Consider the following 19,780-nt stretch of genomic DNA (forward strand, 5'->3'; position numbering starts at 1 on the left):
TCTCCTCTTACAACGGCACGCAAATACGCCACACAACCATACGCATGTTAGCTAGCATCTGTAAAGATGTGTACCTCCAAAGACTCGATTTCGGTAGTCAACGCGCAGCCTAAATAGCATCGTGGGATTCGAATTGCTTCCACTTCCGGTAACAGGCCGGTCCAGCGCTGCCACAATTCCCAGCACCTGACATCGATCTCCTGATCCCAATCGCATTTGGAACGCCACAGTTGCTGGATGATTATTTTGCCGTGGATGGTAAACGGTGATAGCAGCCCCAGTGGATCGAAAAACCCCATCACGCAGCTGGCAACGAGTCTTTTCGTTGGTCTTTTTCCTTGGAACAGATACGGCAGAACCTCTGCGCGGTGCTTCGTTGAAAAGGCGAATTCGTCCAACACCGGATCCCAGATCACTCCCAACACTCGCTCATTGGAGGTGTGCTTGTCCTGACTGAAATGAACCGGCGCCAACGGCTTCTCTTCTCCCAAACCTTGCAGCACTTCTTGCCAGTTTGACACCCAATTTCGTATTTCGAAGCCCGCTTTCGAATGGACGAATCGCACCTCCTTTGCTAACCGCACTGCTTCGGTAATCGTGTCGACGCTGTCGAAATAATCATCGACATAGTGTCGATTTATAATCGCTGCAGCTGCTCCGGAATATCGGGCGGCGAACTCTTCGGCATTCCGGTTTTTAACGAATTGGGCCGAGCATGGAGAGCTAGTCGACCCAAATGTCGCAACATCCATGACGTAAACGCTCGGAGATACGTCGCAGGTTTTCCGGAAAACAAATCGCTGCGCTTGTTTGTCCTCATCGCGAATTTTAATTTGGTGGAACCTGATCATTACTTTGATCAACGGAACCAGCATGTCCGGTCCTTTCAGCAGCTGTGAGTTCAAGGAAACTCCCTGCACAGTAGCTGCAGCATCCCACACGAGTCTTACTTTGCTGGGTTTCTTGGGGTTTTGCACAACGTTTAGCGGAAGGTACCAAACTTTATCGGGCGGAGTTTCCGTCAACTCCTCGGCGGTAGCAAGATGCGCATATCCTCTTAGCTGATACTCTTCTATCTGCTTGCAAACGTTTTCATGCAGCTTCGGATTCCTTTCTAATCGCTTCTCTAGCTGCCTTATTCTTCGCAGAGCCATTGGAAAACTGTCGGGAAACCGTTGTTCATCTGCTACCCATAGTAGGCCGGTTTCGAACCTGTTACCAATCCGTTTTGTTGTTCCTTCAAGTATTGCCCGTGCTCGTTTATCTTCTGCTGATTCCTGAGGGAGTATCACGACCGATTCTTCAAGAGCGTAGTGGCGTCTCAATAGCTCATGCAGATCCTCGTTGGAAATTTCGCGGTGGTATCCCAAAAACTCTCCCAACGATGCGTTGGCGGAATGTCGTGACCCATAAACCGTCCACCCAAGCTTGCATCGGACCGCGATTGGTTCTACAGGGAAACCCGCCTTTGCTTCCAATGGAGCAAACGAGTGTGTATTGTTCAGCCCGATAAGCAACTCCGGCTGCCCGTCGTAAGAGGCTATCGGCAACCCACGCATGTACTCATACTGCGCAGCTAGCTCTTGCGAGTCCAACTTCTGATTTGGTAGCATAAGCTTGCTTACAGTTCGGACGCCGTTCAACAGCAGCTTGCTCGCATCAACTCCAACGCCGGACGCCCACAAATTCATTCGTCGCGAATCTTTCTCTTCGCGTGTGACATCAGCAGTCCATTTTATTGTCAGCTTCTCTTGTACCCCGACCATGCCGAGCTGGTCTGCTAGTTTCTTCTCAATCAAAGTAACCGAAGCACCTTCATCAAGGAACGCCAACACCGTTATTGCGGGTCTCCTACGAAAGGCAGAAAATCGAAAGGCAGAATCACGAAAGGCAGAATCACGAAAGGCAGAATCACGAAAAGCAGAATTACGAAAGGCAGAATATTTCATAAGGCAGAATAACGAATGGCAGAATCAAAAAATGGACTTTTTTCTTTTTAACAATACACACTCGCGGCCTTTGGCCGACTTTATTGTCCAAGTGTATGCTGTCCTTACTCGCTACCGCTCGTTCGGACTTAACTAAGGGAAAGAAAACCTGTTTGAATAATCCTAGAAAACCAGTAGATCAGTTGTTTGTATGCGAGAGGCCGCCGCTTCCGACGGCGGGTCGGCGGCCGGCTCGGACCGCGGAAACCACGGCGGCTTTGTGCCGCCTCGGTTCCTTGCCCTCGTTTATGCGTCTTCGCCGCATGAATTGTTTTATGTTAATTATAATCAACTAGCCGTTGAAACTAGTGTAAGTTATACCTACCATCGAAAAATTACTCTCCGCGATGCAGTGAGATTCTTTAGGACCTGAGCCAAACCAGTTTGCGCGTTTCTGATCTTATAATTAGGCTTGATTTGCACCTCCCATCAAAACTGGTCATTGCTTGTGACCAGTTATTATGTCTGGTTACCAAATAATATTAAATAATAAAGGTAGAGTAGCAGCTTTGATACCGTGACCAGGATTCGCACCAATTTGTCATCACGCACTTGCCTATCGTGAGTTAGGTTTTGCTACCAGTGATTCTGCCTTTCGTGCCCTTCGAAATTCTGCCTTTTGAAATATTCTGCCTTGTGTGTACGGCCATAGAGTTCTGCCTTTCATGATTCTGCCTTTCGTGCTTCTGCCTTTCGTGCTTCTGCCTTTCGTGCTTCTGCCTTTCGTGATTCTGCCTTCTGTGGCGAACCCGTTATTGCTTTATCTTTGTAGTACAGCTGCACTGGTACCATCCGGAACATTATTTTAGAATTGGACTGGATGTGCGCACTCATCCCCATCGCGTTTCCAACGGGGTGCATCAATGCATTGTGACGCTCTCTGAAATCGCCAACATCACAGCGAATTCGGAATTTGCACACGCCACCGTGCTCATTCAGGCACACATTACACAGCTTTTCGCGAGTTACCAGCCTCAAACGGTCAGCGTATGACATTTGTTTGAAGCGCTCACAATGTCGCAATCGATGACCTGTGTTGCGGCAAACTTTGCAAGGCTTTAGTTCTCCGCGGTCGATTACAGTGGCACCAGAATTACTAATTTCGCTGTGGACGAACAAGGCACCTTTCTCCTTCGGCTTTTCCCTTCCGAACTGCGCACCACCTTTGGACTGGTGTATCAATTTGGGCTGTACATCGACATCCGCTGCGCAAGCATCGTCCACTATCTCCATTAAAAAATCCGTCAGTGTTCGTAGGGTTGGCTCTCCTGCGGCATTCCTCCTTTGATAGTGAACCCAGTCGCGCTTTTCCCGATCTGGAATCTTCGCCACTAAGCTTTTGATGAGCAACGGATTGACGAGGTGTTGCCGAAGTCCCGCCGCTTCCAAGTGTTCACAGAGCTGCTCCACTGTGTTTCCAAACGGGATAAAACTGTTTAGATTGTCCGGTTCTGGCGGCTCTAGTTCGTTTACTTGGTCTAGGAATTCTTGGAGCAATTGCTCCGGACGACCGTAATGCCGTCGAAGCTTCTCGGTTACCCTCGGAACCGATTCGGGCAGAAGTAGCTGACCGGATACCAACTCTAGTGCTTTGCCTTCCAGACATTCCTGCAACCGTACCAGATTTTCATGGTTCATATAACCGCAAGCTTCGTTTGTAGGATGCAAAAAATAATGGCCACTGCTTAGGCTTGCCCGAAAACTTGGGAAGTTTGGTGGTTAATCCCCTTCTGGCTGCTAACTGGGCCTTCGTCGGCCCGAATCGTTCCTGCCCCAGTCCATGGTGGCTGCTCTTAGGCTCTCTTCTTTTTTTTTTTGTAACAGAGTACTGGTCTCCCCTTCACTGAACGGATTGGAACGCTGACTTATACGATCTGAGTCTTCATCGTAATCATCTTCGAAATCGTCATCGGTGTCCTCTTCTTCTGCCGGCTTATTTATATTCGCCCCACTCAATCGTGGAAGTTTTTCTTTGCTTTCAATAGAAGCCCCGCCCACAACTTCTACTAGCGCTGGGATCACCTTGGAAGTTTTGATGACCGAAAGCTCATTAAGCTCTTTATCGAGATCAGCCATCTGCTGCTCAAACGAGCGCTGATTTGCTCGCATCCGCTCAATCTGCATCTTTTTCTTCTGCAATATCTCTTCTTGCAAGGCTCTACGTTCTTCTTCTTCTTCGGCGCGAAGTTTGATCTCCATCTCTAACTTTTTCTTCTCAAACTCGCGCTGCATCCGTTTCTCCATCTGCTGCAGTCGCATTTCCGCCTCCAGCTCCTCGTTCTGCCGCTTTTGCCTCTCCTCCAATTCCTTCATCCTCTGTTCGACGCTAGAGGTGCTTTTGCGCAGTGTTGAGCTGGATTTTTCAAACTCGTCAGGGGTTTTTTTGCCACGAGCCTGTTTTCTGGCTTCCTTATACTGCTTTTGGTACTCCTGGGCTTGCTGCTGGCAAGCTTTGCTTTGGCAGTACCATTTCTCCGGAATTGAATCTTCAGCAACTCCCACGCAACGTGAATGAAACCATTTCATGCAGCTGTCGCAACAAATCATTTGTTCGTCGCATGTTGATGGGCCACAGATCCCACACGGAGTCGCTGTCAAGTCCAGAATCTCTCTTTCTGCTGTAGATCTAGGATCGGATTCACGGGGCAGGTCCGACATCTCGAATGAACACCTTTTGGTTCACTTCTTTTTGAGAATGTTCGGATTTGAACCAAATTTTTGTAGCAACCAATTGATTTTCGGTAAAGCTCAAACTGCCATTTTATTTTGATTATTAGCCTAAGTTTAAATATTAAATTACATAAGACTTACAAGAAGTGGATTCACCTTAGCCGTTTACGATCCTGCTTTCCTATCTACCGCTTAATGGTTTTCTATCGCCAATGTTATTTGTGCTTTGGACCAATTTGTGGGGAGTTACTCTACACCGATCGAACCGCACTTGCAGAATCTGTATCTATGGTATTTTGGTAAGTATAAAGATATTTTTCTTATTACCTATTTATTTCAGCTACCTACTACAGGACGAATGAAACTTCCAGGGTAAGTATCTATTAATTTAGATTTCAGGAAATACCGACGAACGCTGTATCTATGGGTAAGTACAATGGATCAAATTTATTTTCGAATTTACACTAAATAACTATTTCTTCAGGCTGCACTCTACTCACAAGTTTTCAGGAGCAGTTTTGTAACACCTGTCGCGATTTTTTTTTATCCTCGTAGCTAACTCGATTTAGATAATAATAATTTTCCACTTTATTTTCCTACTTCTACTATTCACTTGTAATGGCGATTTGTTTACTTCCTATCCTCTATGTTTTTGCTATAAATCTATTGCTTTTTCTCTCTGGTTACTTATTCTTTACCTATCTTTCATGTTCATCAAACCAGAGTCTATGTTTATAATAAGAGTCCCGCAAAGATGAAACCAAAGGAACCAAATCAGTGTCAAACGAGGGTACCAATCGAGCAATGTAAATCAACAAGGTGATAATGTTAGGAGTGGATGAAAAGTGTTGTAATTGAGCGTAATAAAGAATATGTGTTTTTCCGAAGTTTTACTTACACATTTTAATCCAACATTAAACCTGTACACTGGTTCACTTAAATTTAACAAAACATCACCGGTGTAATCTTACAAAACTGTGTACCTTGTGAAGAATTTCAAAAAATGATATTCGCTTATGCATGGTGAAAAACAGAACTGTATAGTTCTTGGCAACAAACGGCACAACAACTGTGTTGCCGAAGCGATAGATTTTCTCTTCGCGCGACTCTATATACACATAGACTCTGCATCAAACGTTTAGCATAAATGTCAAACGCCATCCGAAACGACTCCAGTGTTGCCTGCGGTGTTGTAACAGCTATAATATCTGCACCAATGGAGTACTTCAATGCCGTCAAAGCCTAAATGGAAGAGAGGTTTGTTCTACTTCACAAACAATTTTGTTCATTTAGAGTTTATAGAGTTATTATAAAGCGAATGGGGTCCTAAAGTTTTAAATGGTTTTCTGATTTTCATATATCAGCTAGAAGAGTGCAATTTTCTGAGCAAAACGTGATTTATAAAAAAATGTTTATCTTTTTCCTTTGATTTTTAAATGAAGGATAAAAAATCTGCTCGAAATGCCTTAATTGACAGTTCTTTCATATACCGTACATGGGCGAAACGTCATCTAAGACCTTTCGAGCAGTTTTTTTATTCTTCATTTAAAAATCGAAGGAAAACGATAAACGTTTTTTTAAAAGTCACGTTTTACTCAGAAAACGTGGCTTTTTCAAATGATATATAAAAACCGATATAGCTTTAGGACCCAATTGCGATTGAAGTCAAGTTTGACAAGCTTTGTTAACATTGTCCGTTGGGTAAACACAATTCCTTTTCACGTTCACGTTCTATTTAACAAACTATACGTTTTGTTGAGAAAGAGATAGTTATGTTATCCCAAAAACATGTACCATTTCTAATTTAATTTACTTTTTTAGGATTATTTACTTTTTTATTATTTAGATTAACTTTTTTCATTCAAAAGCAACAGCTAGCGAACATTGAAGTTTTATGTGCGTTTATATTCTGACAGTTCCGATTAATTTTCAACCGAAGCGTAAAGTCATGAAAAAAAAACTATGTTTTCCACAACCTAATTTATGCGACTGATTTCGCTGGCGAAAATCTATGCCTTTTCATAATACGCTTAATCGGAAATTATCAATCAGGATATATCAGGAACATATGTATATAATATTGCCTGAAAAATCCTTGTACTTTATTTTATTTTTATTTTCGTTAAACCTTTTTCATTCAAACTCGAAGAGACGCTATTCATAACAAAACGGTTTGTTTGAATGAGGTTGCACTAGTCGCCACCAGGTGAAAAACATACCGTATTACTTCGAGCACGAAGATGTTTCTTCACATTCTGACCCACCCTGTGGTTCGTTATGTTGCTTCCCTGTTGCCTTTTTCATCTTTCGTGTGTCACATTATTTTGCATCTGTCATGTTTGCGTGCGACAGTCCGCAGTTTGCATTCGCATAAAACCAAACGAGAAAATTTCGATTTCACATAGAAAAATAGTTTACTTTTTCGCTCAAACAGTTTAAATATTCGAAAATTTTCGATCGTTTTGTCCGGCTACCGTAGTTGATCCGACGTAGTTCCTAGTAGTGCGCAATTAATACGACGGTCAAGTGTTTCTGCCAGGAATTTTCGAGATAAAAGTGAATCAGAGCAAATATTTTCTCAACTTCAACAATCCGTACAAACTGGAAAATGTGATGCTTATTGTGGTGCAATAAGTGGTGTTCCGTGCAGAAAAAATCGGCTGTTTAGCTGCAGTACAGCTCCGGCCAGAACACGCCCAGAATGATCCGGTTGCAGGAGGATAAACTCCGGAAACAGCAGGTTAGTAGTGAGTCTAGCATCAAGAGAGCTCACACACGCCCCGCAGAGAAGTTTCGTGTAAACAGAGCATAAAGAACCTGTGTAAAGAAAATGCGACTCCCAGCGGTACCTACTAGTTGCGAAACAAGCTGATGTTATAATATGCACGATTTCGATGTTGGCATATAATTTTACGGAAGACCCCTCACTAGCTTATTTTTGCTTGCTGTAAATCATGCGTGCAATTGGCGGCTGTATTTTAGGCCCGTCGCCAGTTTAATCTGGGCAGCACATCTAGAATATGTGACACACAGCACATTTTTTCAGCTACACGGTTTGTGAAGATGAACGCGGGGCGCAATAAACAATGACCCAGGAATAATTGTTTAGATTAAGGTCAATTATTTGTGTAATCTTTGGCTTAGCTAACCGTGTATGTCGTGTTATAATAGCATTACCGTTTAAATTTTATTTTTAGCAAATATTGTCATGCTGCTCTTTTCTATAATATTTGTTTTCTTTGTAACCAGTAATTAAAATACAATCACCATCGATCCAAACCATTAGCTCACGTCTTCCTCATTAGCACTTCGGCTGTTTTTTTTTACATTGACAGGTGTTTTTGGTTCTTTCCTAACTAGCAGGAATATTATTACGACACATGTCAAGCGTCGTCGAGTTTCATTCGTTGGAGACGAAGTGGCGTCTATGGAAATTTAATTTCAACCCGCAGTGCAGCATGGGATGACTTGATTTCGGTTCGACACGACACATGTTACCGGTTTTATTTTTTTTCGCTGATTCTTGCTTAGTCGTGAACTTAATATCCCTTGTGAAAATTGATTTATGGAAGCTCACATCGATAAATGCATTTGCAAAAATGGTGCTTCAGTGTGATGCAAAAAGGTGATGAAAAAAAAAACATAGTTCTATTTGTTTAAACGATATATGAACAGCACTTTTTGCATTCAGCTGCACACTTGTTACTCTTTAGTCAAACCAAGGAAGCAGAAAAATGATAAGTTTCACAAGAATCTGGAACTTTTTGAACCACGCTTCCTTTCAAGACGTCGGTAAAGTAAACTTCGACTGCAAGTTATTGAATTGATTTGAACAATAACACTGCTAAGCAGCAAAGTAACAATTATAATGAACGTAACAAACTATTGGTCTACAATTTGTCAATCCTATGACTGAAACACAGACTAACAGACGTAACACTGGAACCCAACTCCATCGCCACAAAAACGAACATTTCAAATTGCCAATCAAATAACGATCTTTGCGCGACAATACCGTCTAGGGCGCTGTTATGCAGTTTTTGTGATTCGCTCTTCGACACATGCACGTGTGCTAGCGTCACGGGGATTGCAAGTCTACCAGCTACCATATATGCATCTGACTGATGGATCTGCTGCGTACCCAACATCCAATGGTCCGCGGTTCCCCTGAAAGATATGAAAATAATCCTGCAAAAATTCCATGGTAAAGAGAGGGTTACCATGGTTACTCTGGAGCACCATAGGTTTGGATGCAAAAAGCCTTTCGGAATACTTACTAATTCTACTCAAAATGCATAAATACATTCTTGAATAATACACTGATTGATTACATTAGAAAGAGAAAGCATTTGGTCATCCCCTTGAAAAAAATCGTCAGTTTACCTTATCTATATATTCTTTTAATCTATAATTTTTATAAGGGAGGGGGGGGGGGTTGTTAGTAGCTTAAACATTTATGATAAATATTAGTAAATAAAGAGTATGTGTGTCCAATCACAAATGGTGACTTCTCAACACTATTAGTAATTTTACCTTATCTTATGTTGATTCGGGTAAAGCAACCAAATACTGACTGGTGATTTTAGATAGCATATAAGATAGAAATTAATGGAAAGTTTTGCACAGTATGTGATATTGTAAGTGATATTTAGTCTACTTATATTCTACTTTCTGTACAACTCTAACGAGTAGTACAAAAATATCTGTTTGTAAGGCCGGAGAGCTGTCGAACACGAAAGCAGATGGTGCTAATATTATTTACGTAAACTACAAGACATGCAATGGTAAAATTTCATTTTACAAAACGATTTTTTTTTCGAAAATAAATGTTCTTCAAAATAAACACTTGAATAAACGCGGAAAAATGAGTGATACTGCAGACTTTCACAAATTTTATTTCGGAAATTGTGTCGGAAACCTGTGAGGCGAACGTGTACCTGGACTACAAGCCGCAGCACAAGCCCATTGCGGAAGTTCGACTAGCAAAAGTGAAACCGCAGGAGGAAGGTGCGGTCTACAACCATAGTGAAGGCTCAAGTGGTGAAGAGCAAAAAAAAACAAAACCGTGAAGGGTGTGTAAGCGCACGGATCATCGACTTCAATACTGCGATGGTTTCAAGATGCAACCCTATGCTGACTTGTTATAGAGAGTTGATCGTATCAAGCTGTGTCATGTGTGCCTCAACGACCGCGGAACAACCCAGTGCTGCGCCGAAAATGTTACATTGTTTCGGATGATTCCTGCCAACCTTCATTGCGGCAAACGGACAATAATAGTTATGGCATTTCTAGACGAAGGAGTATCAGTGACGTTAGTGGAGAAAAGCCTGGTGGATCGCTTGGAAGTTGTCGTTGTCTCGGAGAAGCTTACTATTGAATGGACTACCGATATTGCATGAGTGAAAAAGGAGAACCGGCGGTCGGCGCAAGGTGCGCATGAAAAGCTGTTGCTACCCACCATTCGTATGGCTGGCAAACTAACGCTATCCCAGCAAAAACAACACTAAAGAGCTGTCGAACCAGTACGCCTACATACGTGGACTACCAATTCCGTCGTACGACATACGGCCGGAGATGCTTAACGGGTTGAACAACATCCACACGTTCGCCCCGAGGCGAGCAACCGCAGCTGTATCAAGTGAAGCTCACCTAGGTATTCACCATGAAGTCCCCGACCAAAAGCTGCATGATCTCCCAAAAACCCAGTAGGCGTTTGAGGAATCGATGGTGAGCGTGCTATTTGAGCTAACCAACCTGCTAAGCTAACCATGTTCCAATGATATCCGTCCTAGTAGGTTTCTGAGAGCGGAGAATCGCCTTTGGCGGTGTGGTATGTGAAATATATCACCAACTTAAGATGATCGCTCAAGATAAGCGCTTGCTACGTTTCCTCTTCCGCAAAAACCTTTTTTAGGTCGACAAGCTCTCCTTGTTCGATTCAATTCGTGAAAAACCGCAACGCGATGCAGTTCGCCGGAAAGTATCCGGAAGCAGCGGCAGCATCATACATCGCCATTACGTAGACGATTACTTCGACAACGTCGACACTGTTGAAGAGGCCATAGATCGAGCGAAACAGGTGCGGTACATTTACCAACTAGGAGGGTTCGAGATTCGAAATTGGGTGTCTAATTCTCCCGAAGTGCTGCAGAGTCTGGATGAGCGAAACTTAGTTTCGTCGGTGCATTCCACCCAGGATAAAACGACGATACAGGAACAAGTACTGGGAATTACATGGAAAACCGGGCGATGCGATTCAGCGATGAGTTCTTCTCCACGAAGCTTTGTGATGAGCTTTTTTCGTATTTGCGTGAAGAAGCCAACAACAATACCGCACGCTAGCGGTCTCGATCAATTAGATTAGTTGAGAGAATTCGTTATCAATCGATTTTGTTTTCGGCCCTTTTTGCATGTGTAAGATAAGTACAACGATACTCCGTGCCCAAGTGCTGAGTCGAGAAAATTTCCAGCTCGTAAAGTTCCTCGACCTGATCGGGAATCGACCCGATATCACAATCGTGTAGGAGAGCTTGCCAATCGACATCGCTAACCACAGAGCCACGGGGACCACCGTGAAAAAGAACGGCCTACCAAATGAAGAATACTGCGTTGCATCATGAGGTTTTTCGATCGGCTGGGCATGCTTTCAGCGTTCACTATTCACGGGAAGATCATTGTCAAACAGCTATGGTGAAGTGGCTGTGACTGTAACGAAGAGATCGGGTTCGACTGCTAGGAGATGTGATAGCGCTGGATTGACTTGTTGTTGGGCGTAGAGAATTCTCCGTTGCTGCCTCGGAGACTTTCTCTCCTCTGATCGAATCGACACAGTGCCATATCTTCACCGACGCCAGCGGATATGCGTACGGATATGTTGCGTACTTGCGTATCGTAGCATCACTTGCGATGTGGCCCTATTGAAACGCCTCCCAATCGATTTCCCGACTGGAGCTGATGGCCACTGTCTCAGTTTCGCAGATGAGCGAAACTATCCTGACAACGCACGCAATTAAAATGAATCAGTATCTTTCCTGGAGGATCCAGAGAAGACAGTGGAAGCGTTGACTGACATGCCATTCGACAAGAGGTTCCCCATCATCCTACCTCGAAAGCATGAGCTGACGGGAAAATTAATTCAGCTCTGCCACGAGAACTTCGAACACGGTAAACGGGAAACCGTGGTAAATGAGCTTCGCCAACGGTTCTGGATCCTATAAATCGAAGCGGGATTCCCCAGTTAACAGTGCATTTGGTACAAAGTTCATCATTGTTTGTCCGAATGGCGAATGAGCCCGCTTGCGATTTAAAGAGCTGTGGCTGATCTTCGGCCGTTAAGCTCGGTGGGTATAGGCTATTTGGGACTTATCGAAGTGATCATTGGCCGGAAGAAGATAAAAAGATGGGTCGCAGTCTTCACTTGCCTAGCCATATGCGCGGTGCATCTCGAAGTCGTCCATACCCTCACTACCCAGTCCTGCATAATGGCCTATCCGAGATTCACAAAGGCGCACGGAGCACCGGCAGAGATCTAAGCGGTAACTAAGCGAGGCTTGGTAAAGAAGAGCAGTAGACTCTATAAAAATAGGTCGGTGGTAAACGGTACCTCCCTTTCCTGTCGCTAAAGATGCAGAGGTGAACTTGGTCTCTGGCAACAACGATTGTAACACTTCCCTCTTTCCTTCCCTAACCGATAGTAACGACGTAGCCGGCACCGTAATCGATCTTAGCAAAGCGGAAACTACTGAATTGTTGTACATTAAAGATGGTACAATAATCCCAAATAGCCTGCTATATGTAGTTCTTTGTGCAACTTCACCAGCTCAAATCCATCTCGGAGAAGCAACTACTAAATGTGCGGTCGTGAAGCTCAAGCCTAATTGCTGGTCCACATTTCTTCACATAACACTCAAAGCCCAAACCACATTCATTACAACTGTAATAAAACACTAATTATTGTGTAAATGCATAGTGACCCACAGAACAGCAAAATGATTAATCTCTGAGTACTTAAGTGGGGGCACCGGTGAATATTACTTACACACATTCCTGTGTACATACAGTATACTAGAAGAACTTAGGTTAAAAATCGATATTATAGTAGGAGTAAGACAATTAATTGTAGGGAAAAACTTCGTGTGTAAAAATATACATAAAACTGCTTCACCCTCATGGTACGAAAATAACTAACAGAACATGTGCCCAACGGCAGGTTGAAAGCATTACAATTTCGGCCAGTAATATTCAACAATGTGGCAACCCTACGAAAAAAAATGTAGTACTACTCGCCTAACCAAGACAAATATTTATTAGCTCTTTAACGTGTTTCCCGCTTATCTTCATTCTTTCCAGTTATTAGTCACTTTCGATCGCGCTCGGTATGGAAACGATATAGAGGTGCTCTAGTACGATCGGAACGAGAAGCTGAAACACAAATCGCAGACGGCGCAACCAACATTCCTCATCTGAACCACACACAAGCGGTTGAGCGGCAGACCACCGTACGACTGTAGCCATACTAGTTGACCAACGTGTGAATCGAAGATACTCCTTCACTTTGTGAAATAGATCGAATAATAGGCAGGATTTGACCACATTTTAAAAGTTGTGTTAAGATTACGATAGTTTGCAGTAACGTGCAGGATAACCAGTCTAGCGGCGTAACGTCTTAAACTCACCTCTTCTATAGTAGAACAAACAGAATTCGAGCCTTCGAAGTATTCGCCAATTTCAAAGTTAGTGTAGCTTAAGCTGCCAGCGCAGCAGCAAAACCTAGTAGCCATGAGAACGAAACACTTTTTGCTGGTGTTGTTTACAGTGATAGGAACCAGCTTGCTGTTGATATTACTTGGCCCAGCAGGTCAACAAAATGATTCGATTAAAAGTATCGTGTCACAGACGCATGAGCAACTGCGGAATCTAAAGGTAAGCATGAAATTTTAATCAACTAACGTATCTCCACCTGTATGATACGCTCTTATGTTGCAGAATAATCTTCGGGAGGCAAGTGAACATCATCCGGAGATGGATCCCAAATACTTGGCCCAACTTGGGTTTACCCAATCGATTTACAATGGGACACGATCCAACTTTTCCGTGGTCACATACGCACTCGCCGGTGAGGTTGCATCGACTATCCTCTATGCACAGAACATCGCGGCAAAATTGCCAATGGAACAACTGCTTATCTACGATCTCGGCCTGTTAGAGATGGATTTGCACGCGTTACAGTCGTTTTGCAACAGCTCTCGCTGTACTGTGATAACCTACGACGTTAGCACGCTGCCTTCGTATATAACCGATGAGAATATGCATGCTTTTCGACCAATCATCATTCACGATGCACTAGCTCGAGCTCGCACGATTCTGTTTACTGAAAACAGTGTTCGCTTGCGGGGTACCGACAAAGAACTTGCAGCTTTGCGATCGAAGACTGAAACCGGCAGCGGAGTCATGGGTTGGACCACACAGCAGGCTGTAACCAGTCGAACTCATCCGAAAATGTTCGACTATTTCGACACGGATGCGGACAACTTTCTGTTTCTACCGATGGTTTCGCTAGATTTCGTGTTCTTCGTTAGTACCCCGACCGTCAACGATAAAGTCATGCTGCCATGGGTACGCTGCATGCTAACGCCCGAGTGTTTGCACCCTATAGGTAAGTGCTTATCAGGGGGAAACGAATCCGCAATCACCGTTCGACATTTTTATGACCAGCCATTATTCAACAAATTTACAAAGTTACCGCGGGTCACTCTTTTATTTATAACGTCCGGTTTAAAAACTTCATTCTTTACTTAACAGGTGCGCAGTCAGGTGGTTGCAAATATAACAAAAAACCTCAGTATCGCTACTCGGGATGCCACGGTTACGATACTTCCGCGTTCAACATCATTCTTGGACTAACTTTTGGTTTCGACGAAAGCAAATATTCCACTCACGAAGAACCGGTCAGCTTGTACATGGTGGAAACCCTCGAACAAGCTACCAAGATTCTCGAGAACCGACGGAAAAACATCACCGACACATCCGAGCATCCCTTCACGGACGAATAATGAGGTGACCTATCACATTCTATCCACCTATCTCTATCTCTCCTAGGCTCGTATGCATATACTCACACGTTCTCTCTCCAGATTAGCCTCTATCAATAATAGAACAACACAAAGGTCAGCACATGCAGGGGATATTGGAGTCATTTATCTTAAAGTATATCTAAGTACTTTTTACAATAGTAGAAGGCCCCTTTCGGTCGTTACTTACTTGCAACGGTTTGGAAATTTATGGCTCTAGACAGGTACACAGAGAACGAATGCAAACAGACGATGCAGTGCTCCAAAAAGTGATAACAGAGCTCGTGCGAAATAAAACGATAACACTCATACTCTGAACAAATACGCGGCAATGCACTGCAAACACATGCAAGCACGCAGCGCATGCATCATAATTTTACCTTATGTTTAACCAGCTATAAAACCGACGTTCCGGCCGAGAACGGGTTGAACAAACATTAGTCGTGTCGTAACACAAAAATGTATATACCTACAAATAAGCAGGAAACGCTTTTTTCGTGACTATTTATGTAATGCGACCAATTTTGTCCGAATGTTCGAGATGTGACTTGTATGGATAGGTTAAAATTCTTAGAAAGTTAAATTTATCAGTATTCTTCACCAAACCAAACAACCAAGACTAATAAATTATATTCCAATGGTCTGTTTGAATTCTTACGTCAATTTAACTGCACTTTGTACCAGCTATACTGAGCAGTTTGTAGAATTTCCCAATCTCTCGCCAAAGAGAATCTCGGTTATGGTTTAACGGATCGCGTATCATTCAAGCATTGGCATTGAATTCTCAATGGCGAATCTCAATGTAAATTCGAAGGAATTTCCAGAACCTAAGTTGAACGCTTTATCAGCAGGAAATTATCAAAATCGTCCATAACATGAACTTCACTAATGACTAATATAAAAATAATCGTTATTCTCGAGAAACAGGAAAGGTGTTACTAGTAGTCTTATTTACCGATGGGTATGATTAGGGTGTAGGCAAAACAAAGATGAATAATTTTTAAAAAAAGACTTACGAATGTCGCACAATCAATGATTGTGTAAATAGCGATAACAATCTACCCGGAGTGATGAATCATTCGAAGCAAATGAGCAAACATTATTATCACTCGAAAGAAAGACAACGTAAAACCACTTTCCACAAATGTTGAAAATCAATCAATGCTAGTTATTGATTCTCTTTAGTTATTCATCGCATTCGGAGTCAGTTTTGTGCCCGACCAATACAATAAAAACTTGTCCGCGCAAGATCATATAACATTCTAAACCCAAAAAAATAGTATCTATTATTTTACATTTGCCTTTATAGGTACATGATTGGGATTCGAACATGTCATTAAGCGCGTAACAACTGTTCGTAAATCAAAGAAATTTGTTTTCAATTTCGTTCATGTCTAGCACATGAACGACTTCAAACTGGCTGTACGATAATTATTGAGACTGGTAAAAGGTAACAGAAATTTTTGGGACGTTTCCGAAAAAAAAATATTGTTTCAATCTTTCATGAAACTTATCTTTCCTATCCTCAATGGTAAGGATCGAACAATAGTAAATGTACCCAACGCATGTGCCGTTTCCAAGTTTGCCTGTATTTGTTCGTGTATTTGCTGGTACCGGGTTTTGAACCAGGTGAAAACTAATTTAAAAGTGGCCAACGAGCGTAGTGGAAAGCACGTACAGGACGTTTATGATAAAACGGGAACAAAAACTAGGTTCAGCTATAATGTAGATAGGAGAAAACGCACAATTTGGAACGCTCAATGTATCATATGAGAACCGCAGCTGTACGTTTCAAATCCTGCGCTTTCCGCTTGTCGAATGAAAAACTGTGAGAATATTCATATTTCAAGTAATAATGCTGTATAATAGGTTTGACGAATTTGTACAATATGTATTAATCCGTCTAATTGAAAGTAGATATCATAAATAAATAAAACTTCAAAGCAAAGGTTAAAGAAAATTAAATGGAAAGCTGCAAACTAAAACATTTTAACGATGACGTTAAAGTGGCTGTTTTAGGATAAAAAAACACTTGCTTCAAATAAGCCAAACCAAATGTCAATAATACAAAAGTATTTATTGCAATTTAAACACTGTCAGCTGGTAGTACAGTTAGTTTATCCATAACGACCATTAGCGATAATTAGAAGACAGTAAGAATATTTGATACCTGGTCGTAAGATTTGCAGTAATATTAAATTATTTTAAGAAAAGAACAATTATTAGGCAGTCTGGCATAAAGATATAATAACTTCTAGAATGTTTAATCATAACCGATCAAATTGGCATAAGTAGTGAAAATCGAAGCATTTAACCTAAAGTATCAACAATTCATCGAGAACAAAGCTGGTTCCTACTATCCGCATGTTTGTTAAATCCAATGGGCTCAGCAGTCTTTTGAACTTATGTCCGGTGATGGGTTTAAATTTTGGACATGTTCCACAAACCGCCACTGTAGCTTCGCAGAACAACACTCGTTTCCAGATTGAACCAAAATTTTCAACAATGAACACCGCTGAACGACAATCGAGCTTACAACCATTTCTAGTCGAATAACAAATCAATTTGCGTTCAACTCTGGTTAGCCAATCACAAATAGAGCGCATGTCCAAAGAGAAAAACCATCTTCTGGCATAACACTTCAACAGAAGTTTTGCGAAACCGTTCCACTCAGAGTCACATACAACCACGCCAGTATCAAGAAACTTGAACCATAACACATATCCTTCAGAAAAACTTGAAACTAACAGCAGATATAGCCATCAAATGTAATAATTCAAGTATTATGCAAACACTTAAAACGAAAGCTCTATTAAAAGAAAAAGTTAGTCGAAAATGCAACAAATATTAAATAACAATAGTCACAAAACTCTAACTAGTTTACATAACCGCACACAGGCATACTGATTCGGGTTATCGTACTAAGCTACGATATAAAAAAAGAAATCGGTTTGAGTCGTCACCGTTGTAGGTTTCATTGTTACTAAGCCACAAAAATGTATAGTTTTCATGCCAATCTAAGTCAGCCTCTTGAACAAAAAAAAATATTGGAAATTATAGAAGCAAAACTGCACGCGACCAGGAACAACTAGATTTTATAAGAAAACAAAAAAATTTGATATGTAATTATTGCTTATTCAATACCAAAACTAGCGGCCCCGCTGCCAGCTAAGGTTTGCACAGCAGGGCGGATAAAACGGGAAAAAACGCGACCCAACGCGATAGCGATGTTTTTCAATTTGCCTACTAGGTACTACATTTACACAGTCTGGAAAATTTTGCACAAACAGTGAGTCAGAAGAAACGAAAAACTAGAAAACTATGAGCCATTTTTCGCATTACCAAAATTACCGACGGCAATTCAAGGCGCTTCGTTTTTCTCCTTAGTTCCGATTTTCGCCAGTTCAATTCATACATACTAAACAGTCTTAAGCGAAGTACGTATTTGATTTACAACCGTTACCTTGCAGCTTTCCTCAGCATAATTGAAACAGATTAGTAGAAGTATCCGGAAATTATGAATATTAGTGGTGAATAACGCTAAGTTTGATTTATGCTGTTTTAAGCATATGGATATTCTATGGACATTTGTTTGATAAAATAAAATACCATTAAAAATCATTAAACAAACATGCCTTTGGTTTTTGTCTTGGTTTTCTATGGAATGCCAAAAGAATTTACGAAATTATTGAATTTGGTTTTCTGTGATGTAAAAATAAGAAAGAAACTGTACGCGTTATGGGCATTGCAAACACTGCTCGTGCCTCTGTCAGTGTAACCGGGCATAAATCATCTTATTCTCACAAACTGCGAGAGAACAGCCACAAATCTCTCATAAGATCAAGGACGCGCCTGCTAGAGAAAATGCTCAAAAATAGTTCCAGAAGTTCGCTAAGAAGTTTATACTTTGATCCATATGACATGACATTCAAGAGCTGCTCGAAACCACGAAAAATCTACAGCAAATTTCAATAGTTTTATAAATTAAGTTCACATTTCGTTTAAAACTTGAAGGGTGGAATGACCAAAAAGTGCTGAGACAAAATAACGTTTAGAGTTCGTTTAAATTCACGTTTTTTCTTTTTGAAGTTTATACATTACATTATTTAAAAAAAAAGGCCGTGAGGTCAAATTCGACCAAAACAGCGCGAAACCCGTGTGCTGCTGCAGTAACGGCAGGAGTAGTTTTTGGAGGGCCTCGTTGACATAAACTTCCTGGTTCCTGGTTTCTTTGCAAATTTCAACAATTTCTTATTCTTATTTCTTATGTTCTTATTTATCTCTGCCATCTTGCTCTTTTACGTCGCCGTGTAGAACTTTTGTCCCGGAAGTTGGTTGAAGTCGATTTCGACATATGTCTCGTCCTCCATAAGGATACAGTCGAATTTGGTCAACATAATCGTGTACAACTTCCGTGTACTCGTTTTGGCCAATTAATTTTTGCTTTTCGTCGCGGTTTGGGTTCTTTACTTTTTCGTTCGTTGACAGCCCAGCTCATTTTTTGGCACGTTGCACCGTAGTGTGAGACACTCGGACTTTATCTGGCACATCCCGGATCGATATGTTTGAATTCCTTGTGTATGTCCTTGTCACCGCTTTGGTTGTCTGTTCTATCGTCGGGATACGGCTTTCTCAACTTCCAGGCTTCTGAGCTGTGGTCAACCTCTTTCCATACATTTTTACCTGCCGTTTCTCTTCGTGGAGGCCATGAATGCCAGATGTTTTTGAAAAATGTCTGCAACTGCTCGAAAAACCGGAAAAATCTGAAAAAATCTATTCGTAATTCGAAAAATTTCGCTCGCACATGCAAAAATCGGCACACATTTTGGAAAATCCGCGCAAATATAAGGAGACTTTGACAAAAATCTGCAGAAACTTTGGAAAATCTGCAAATCAATAAAAATCTACACACCGATTCTACAAATCTGCGTTTTGCAGACAAATCCTTGTGGAGGCCATTTTGATAACTGAAGAGCGTGCGCCGAAAACAAAGTAGGAACACCATTCAACACACCTGTGCTGTGCACACACCCTAAGATTTGATTGCCAAGA

The 19,780-nt window shown here is 41.9% G+C and overlaps 4 protein-coding genes across 6 annotated transcripts in view; 2 read left to right on the forward strand and 2 right to left on the reverse strand.

Moving 5' to 3' along the window:
- Window positions 1-19,780, forward strand: part of LOC129727437 (NADH dehydrogenase [ubiquinone] 1 alpha subcomplex subunit 13) — a 510,282-nt gene that overhangs the window by 174,261 nt on the left and 316,241 nt on the right. The window lies entirely within an intron of this gene.
- On the reverse strand, window positions 48-3,626 carry LOC129728321 (uncharacterized). Its single transcript, XM_055686757.1, has 2 exons — window positions 2,764-3,626; window positions 48-1,851 (listed from the first exon to the last, which is right to left on the reverse strand). Exons 1-2 carry the CDS (start codon window positions 3,624-3,626, stop codon window positions 48-50), a joined length of 2,667 nt encoding a protein of 888 aa, XP_055542732.1.
- On the reverse strand, window positions 3,726-4,646 carry LOC129728323 (inner centromere protein A-like). Its single transcript, XM_055686759.1, has one exon. The coding sequence runs from the start codon at window positions 4,644-4,646 to the stop codon at window positions 3,726-3,728; it is 921 nt and encodes a 306-aa protein (XP_055542734.1).
- Window positions 6,982-18,358, forward strand: LOC129727428 (uncharacterized). 2 transcript variants are annotated; one of them, XM_055685263.1, is made up of 5 exons: window positions 6,982-7,398; window positions 13,008-13,580; window positions 13,644-14,313; window positions 14,460-14,714; window positions 14,792-18,358. In XM_055685263.1, exons 2-4 carry the CDS (start codon window positions 13,437-13,439, stop codon window positions 14,708-14,710), a joined length of 1,065 nt encoding a protein of 354 aa, XP_055541238.1. In that variant the 5' UTR covers window positions 6,982-7,398; window positions 13,008-13,436; the 3' UTR covers window positions 14,711-14,714; window positions 14,792-18,358. The 2 variants fall into 2 exon arrangements, with proteins under 2 accessions (XP_055541238.1, XP_055541237.1); XM_055685262.1 differs by having other exon boundaries at window positions 14,460-18,358.

Source organism: Wyeomyia smithii, chromosome 3 (assembly GCF_029784165.1).
Source record: "Wyeomyia smithii strain HCP4-BCI-WySm-NY-G18 chromosome 3, ASM2978416v1, whole genome shotgun sequence".
In the NCBI taxonomy this organism is placed as follows: Eukaryota; Metazoa; Arthropoda; class Insecta; order Diptera; family Culicidae; genus Wyeomyia; species Wyeomyia smithii.

Excerpts from the sequence above, each read along its gene's own strand:
- LOC129728321 (XM_055686757.1), bottom strand. The coding sequence starts at position 3,626 with ATGAACCATGAAAATCTGGTACGGTTGCAGGAATGTCTGGAAGGCAAA. Across the intron at positions 1,852-2,763 it reads CGGATGGTACCAGTGCAGCT|GAGACCCGCAATAACGGTGT; the intron begins GTACTACAAAGA and ends TGCCTTTCGTAG.
- LOC129728323 (XM_055686759.1), bottom strand. The coding sequence starts at position 4,646 with ATGTCGGACCTGCCCCGTGAATCCGATCCTAGATCTACAGCAGAAAGA.
- LOC129727428 (XM_055685262.1), top strand. The coding sequence starts at position 13,437 with ATGAGAACGAAACACTTTTTGCTGGTGTTGTTTACAGTGATAGGAACC. Across the intron at positions 13,581-13,643 it reads AGCAACTGCGGAATCTAAAG|AATAATCTTCGGGAGGCAAG; the intron begins GTAAGCATGAAA and ends CTTATGTTGCAG. Across the intron at positions 14,314-14,459 it reads CGAGTGTTTGCACCCTATAG|GTGCGCAGTCAGGTGGTTGC; the intron begins GTAAGTGCTTAT and ends TTTACTTAACAG.